The sequence below is a fragment of the Syngnathus typhle genome, linkage group LG17 (genome assembly GCF_033458585.1).
Source record: "Syngnathus typhle isolate RoL2023-S1 ecotype Sweden linkage group LG17, RoL_Styp_1.0, whole genome shotgun sequence".
Taxonomy (NCBI): Eukaryota; Metazoa; Chordata; class Actinopteri; order Syngnathiformes; family Syngnathidae; genus Syngnathus; species Syngnathus typhle.
The window spans coordinates 2,850,770-2,857,004 of record NC_083754.1 but is presented as its reverse complement, the minus strand read 5'-3'; the positions used below and the strand labels follow the sequence as shown (position 1 = coordinate 2,857,004).

The following is a 6,235-nucleotide window of genomic DNA, read 5'->3' as shown; positions in this document are numbered from 1 at the left end:
AATTCGACGCTTGTATGCGCATCTCTGGCGCAAAACACTACAGATGACAAAAATATTTCCTGTGAGATATTAATTGAAAATCGTTATGAATAAAAGAGGAATGCGAAATTTTCCTTCCCAATTTTGGTGTCGCATGCGCGAGATGCGCACTCTGTTTTTATTTTTACGGGGGCTCCGTATTGAAAGCACAAAACTTCACTCACAAAGGCCTGTTTCCAATCTGCAGACATGCGTGATGAATTTTGGAAATCATCTACAGCTTTACTGGTCTCAAATAGCCCACCCAGCCCGGACCGGGTCCGGTTTTTTTTTCTTAGCCCTGAGGTATCAATAAGATTAGAGGCAGGAAATGTGAGAATCCCCATCTAAGGCTTCCAACATTAAACCCAAACAACCAGAGGCCTCCTAACAATACCAAAAAGGCGTCCGGCTCTCTTTTATGTCGGAGCTGGTGCAAATCTAGCACTTTTCTCTCAACTCCGCCACTCGCCTTTTATTAAACCCGATCAAATGATTGACTACTTTGGGACCACAATTTTTGCGCAAACAAATCTCACCGTCTGCACAATATGCTATTTCTTGTTTACTTCAAACACGGCTTTATTCTAAACGTTGGCAAATTCAGCTTAAGTGCCTAAATTAATTAAGCAAAACGGATATTTGTGGTGCTGCAGATGCTTCTAAATCGCCGTGCGTGTGAAATAGTTTTTTAGAGATTTTTTAAAAATTATTATTTCTGTCCGTCTGCCTGTTTGTATTTTCATTAAAATTGGGTGTAGCGAATTTTACTTCTAAAATGAGATGTCCCAAGTCGGGTTATGAATAGCATCATATTCCCTAAGGGGCAAAAGGGAGCTGGAGCACAAAAACAAAATGTGTTTTTGATGCCACTGTCGGTTAAAAGAAATAAAAAAAATAGTCCCCCCCCCCCTTTTTTCTTTCTTGCATTGGGGTGTTTTTCTGAATGGACCAGTGACGCAAACATTCACTTGGCAAGGATGGACAACTGATGAGAGTACTTCTTTTTAACTGGTCCAGGCATCCCTGTTTTACCTTTCCGCACTTTTCATTGGTCAGAATCATCTTCCTTGGCCCGAAGCGTGACATCATCCCCACCACCCCGACCTACGCGCACAGAGAACCAGCGGACTACAGATGATGCCGGACACCTTCAGAGGGCGCACGAAATTTTACGCACCTTTACGCCCACCATATTTGGAATAATTGGAGTTTTGGAGTTTGTATGAAGATGTCACAGATGGTGACGTGTGCTCTAGTTGTGCGCTCTCCTTTTTGTGAATGGAGATGAGTTGTGCGTAAACGGCGCTCCCACTTCCTTTTTTTTTCTTCTCCAGGAGCTGTCGCTTTGTTGCCATCTGTTTGCAGGTGGACATGACATTGGGCTCGGATATCATGGAGGATATTGTTATCGACGTGGTGGGAGAAGGACTCCGAGATAACGCAGGGGAGCAGCTGGAGCTGGAGCGCACCGCGGATGCTCTGACACCCCACGGGGAGGCGCGGGACTCGGACTCGTGTAGCCCTCCACAAGCGAGTCCCGTTAAAACGAAAGGTCCCGTGTCGGTGAAGCCTCCGTACTCGTACATCGCCCTCATCACAATGGCCATCCTGCAAAGCCCGAAAAAACGCCTCACTCTCAGCGAGATCTGTGACTTTATCAGCCACCGCTTCGTCTATTACCGCGAGAAGTTCCCCGCTTGGCAGAACTCAATCCGGCACAATTTATCTCTCAACGACTGCTTTATAAAAATGCCCAGAGAGCCTGGCAACCCCGGCAAGGGCAACTACTGGACCCTCGATCCGAATTCTTCGGATATGTTTGAGAACGGTAGTTTTTTGCGCAGGAGGAAGAGGTTCAAGCGGCAACATTTCCGCTACAAGGAGCACCATCAAGTGGAGCCCGGCGGCGCACTGCACGCGTTCCCCCATGGACACTACGGGCTGGGCTCAGCCGCTCTCCAGCTCCCCACTCTGGATATTTACCCGTACATGCATCAACATCACCACCACCATCATCATCACGCACCCATCCCACCTGTCAGCAGCATCCTGCCGGCTCTTTCCAGCTTCTTCTCCAGGAGCGCCATCACGGCCAAGGCTTTCCTCCAGTCACAACCCAGCATCGAAGCCTTCTCGGCGGCTCACTGCGGCGCCTACTCCACCCAGATGACGCCCGGAACAGCTTTCACAAGCCCGGCGCTTTTCCATCCAGCGGTGTCCTCACCTCACCTGCTCACCTTACAGCAGGAATATCACAAGTTACACACTCAGCGTGGAACTCCTGAGCTGGCAGCTAAACACGTCGGTGATCGGGACAATAAATAAACCATATGCGCAGGACTTTGATTTTTCTCAGGTAACAAAGACAATTTCGACAATCCATAAAAAATGGGTTTTATTTTTTTACGTGTACATACATGATACAGTCTATCCTTTCTTCTTTTCTTTAAATTGTGATCAAACGAATGTCTAATTGACAGGTTTTCCTGGAAATAAATAAAAATCCATATCGAAACAGTGAAGTCAGTTCTATTTTGTTACAGATGTTAAAATGCGTATATTTTAGTGATAGACAATAATTATGAGTTGACAATGACTGAAATGCAAGTCATCTACTTTAAATGTGATTTTAATTGGTTGTAGATTGTTTATAAAAATGAATGAATCACCACGTAGGATTGAAATGATGATGAGATTGTATTTTTTAAACTATTTTAAGGTTTTAAAATAAAAGCGTTAAAATTCTCCAATCAACGCATGAACGCTTACTAAAATTGAAATGAAACCTGGCGGGTTAAACAAATATACTTTATACATGTTTGTGCAGAGCTCTTATACAAGTGCTCAAGCAAATATACTTTTGTGATGATGCTAAAATATTTTTTTTCCACCATTCAGATGAGGAGGTATCTTCAAAATTTTGAGTTATAAAAATGCAACAATGAGCGTGATCTAAATTATTTTCCTAAATGCACAGTTGTTGCTTTTTACCTCTCATTTTATCCAAAGGTTACTGCAACTGCTCCATAATTTAAAATATGCAAAACAAATGTTGAGCATAATTCAACCAAGGTCACATACTCAAATGAATAAATAATCGCCGTTTTCTTTCTTCTGTGTACAAGCACATGTATACATTCTGATTAGCTCATTTATTATTTTAGTTTATAGAAGTCCATGCAGAGAGCAGAGTTACGTTCAACATGACAGTCAAATAAACACACATTTGGAAGCACTGGAATATTTATTTAATGCAGGACTGAGTCTGTTTAGACAGAGCACTATGCTGAACTTTGCTAATGGTTCACACTTTACATCCAATAATAGTTGTTGAGCAGAATTCAGAACTTTGTGAGGAGCTGCAAGTGGCGGGCCCCAAAAGATTTTTTTTTTTTTTTTTAAGCGCCCCATATTTCTGCAACTGCTCCTGTTTTTCACCGCAGTTTTAAATCGAGCCAATCTGTTTTTAATGCTCGTGTGATTTCTTTCCTTTCTTTGTATCATTTCCAAATATTTTACAGCTTGCGGTTTATCAGCATCCTTTATAAGATTAACATCAACCACTTCTACAACCAAAATGTTACTGATTGGAAATCTTTGGTCTAATAAAATCAACGCCTAATATCATTTCGATGTCTCAATTAGAATTCTAGTCGTAGATCAAACTTGTTACAAACAAATGTTATGTCACTAATGAGCAACTGTGGTTCGATACAAACGTCGTGCGATCAGCCCATGTTCAAAATCAATGAATCACACATGAAATGGCTTTTTCTATTAGTGGCGAGCTTGTTGTTAATTCTGATGGAGATGAGAACAAGGCAGATAAAATGTTGCAATGACTGATTGGCAGCTGGTCAGAGGGAATGGGAGTCATGTTGTTTGGGGGAGTGGGGGGGGGGGGGAGAGGCCGCTGCACCTGATAAAATAAGCAAGTTAAACACACAAGGCTTGTGAATGCGTGTATTTGGGTTTTTCATCCTGAAGGCGTCTTCAACTGAATTGATCTTTTGCTTGTCATTATAGAGCTGCATTATTAGCTACACTCTTTGCAATCCAAGAGATGCATAAATAAGAAAGCCTTTAAAAAATATCACTCGGGTTGGACGGATAAAGTAAACAAGAGAGTCATTTAATAATATACTTTGAGGTGGTTTACAATTTGAGCCAGTAGGAATTTTTTGAGGTCATATAAACTGTTGAAAGGCATACATTTCTAGTTGTTGTTAGCTGTGACTACGACTGCGCTGCAGAGCAGTGAAAGATGCTTTTTATTATACTCAGTTAGCCATATGTGAAATAAATATTTTTTAGAAAAAAAGGGTTGGTAAAGTAAAATGCTGTAATATAAGATATGTTATAGAATACAATAAAATAAATATTGTCAAGAGGTGGCTCTCTAATAATATAATTTCGTTCGAATTTAAAATGTATCAAGAACCATAAAAAGATTAATAACCAAATGCCTACGTATTCAATAAGATGGGGAGATTATTATTAATAATTATGTCAACTATTTGGATGTATTTATGAATGAAGAGTTAGGTTCAGCAACAGGTGGACATGTTTTCCTGCATAGTCATAGCCACATAAATTTCAACGAATGGTAAAAACACAAGCTCAATCTGAAAAAAAAAAAGAAAAATCTCAAAAACATGATGGACTGGAAATAAATTTGTTAAAAAAGCCTTCTCTACTTCAAATTTGCTATTCCCCAGTGTATTTCCTAAACCAAGGATGAACTATTAATCTTGACTTGCCTACAAAGAAAGTTTGCACATTTTATTTCCAATTCATATTTGTGGTTAATAGAAATGTAAAATTTCCAATGTTTTTTTTTAAGGTCCAGAAGAGGAACATTGACATTTTGCGTTAATGACGCATTGATTCCTGATTCATCATTGACCCGATTTTGCAACATGCACACTTCTACGTGGACGCTCACATTTCGGACTTGTGATCCTCCCTCTGACGTGGAGAAGTGAGTCGCCACGGTCCCGTTCACCGCGAGCCGTACCGAGCTGCCACCCTCTGCCAACCCAAACAAATAGAATAAACTCATTGGTGGAGCGCTTACCGCCACCGCCTTCCACATTTTGAACCCAAAAGGCAAAGTGATGCATTGTGGGATTCAGGTTCATAAAAACATTATGCCTATATTGTCATTTGAGTTGTCATTTGGAAAAAATGATCCTGCAATATTTATGTGAGGAGCCCGCTGCCTGCCGATACATTTACAATCAGTTTAGCCTTTCAATTTGTAGCATCAGAGTTTGGTGAATGCAAAGCAGTGTTGCGGTTTTGCACTTATCATCAATAAATCCTTCATATTTCCCACCGAGCAGAACTTCCACAAGACTCACACTTGCCAGAGAAAATTGTTTGAGCCACTCTCTGAGGAGTTATTCAATTACCCCCCGCCCCTTTCACCAGTCCGTGTTAACCTGCCAAGCCCATTAAAACACACCATTCCGCCGGTGCACGACTTTGCCCGATCGGTGAAGCAGCGTGCGGTGTGTTTTTGGAAAAGGGGACCCCCTTCAAGTGTCAGTGCCAACACATGACAGTGACATATAACAGGAAAGCCACCCAGAAGGAGAATGATCTCACACCTCAGCCACGCGCTCAGAGGGAGTGGGAGCAACTCCAGAGAGGAGATCTGAAGCATGAGGTTAGAGGGGACAATAAAACCCAATAAAGGAGGCAAGTGTGGAGGAGAAGACATGTAAAGAGTTAAAAAAAAAAAAAAGTCAAACGGTCTGCTGAAATGAAAAGACGCACTTCAATGGCAAAGGAATAATTTGTCCATGACATCTTGAAATACTTGGTATGCAGTATAATTCAATAATTTCCAAATAAACCTCTTAGACATTATATTCCTGCCCTCAAACTGCGGTTTGGGTGTGCGAGCCAATCCCCGAAGGAAATGCAGCGCTCCAGTAAACACAATTGCCTTCAAGGTTAGATTGCGGATAGATCTTCTTCTTCTTAAGAAATGCTCAAATCTCTTGTGGAAAAATCAATCACTGACTGTTGACTGCTGTTGTAGCAACCCAAGACAAAGAAGTGTGCTGATCATTTATTTCAATGTACATTTCAGGCACCTTGATTTAGCCAGTTAAAGAAAAAGAAGGCCTTAAAAGTCCTTGAATGACCCACTCAGATTCTTTGGCTACTTTAAGTAGAAACAAATCTAAAGCAGATATCAGGAAGT

The 6,235-nt window shown here is 41.3% G+C and overlaps 1 protein-coding gene across 1 annotated transcript; it reads left to right on the top strand.

The window, feature by feature from the left end:
• The first annotated feature begins 1,051 nt into the window (after nt 1–1,051).
• On the top strand, nt 1,052–2,536 carry foxd7 (forkhead box D7). The gene has a single exon (XM_061303481.1). The coding sequence runs from the start codon at nt 1,393–1,395 to the stop codon at nt 2,344–2,346; it is 954 nt and encodes a 317-aa protein (XP_061159465.1). The 5' UTR covers nt 1,052–1,392; the 3' UTR covers nt 2,347–2,536.
• The last annotated feature ends 3,699 nt before the right edge of the window (nt 2,537–6,235 follow it).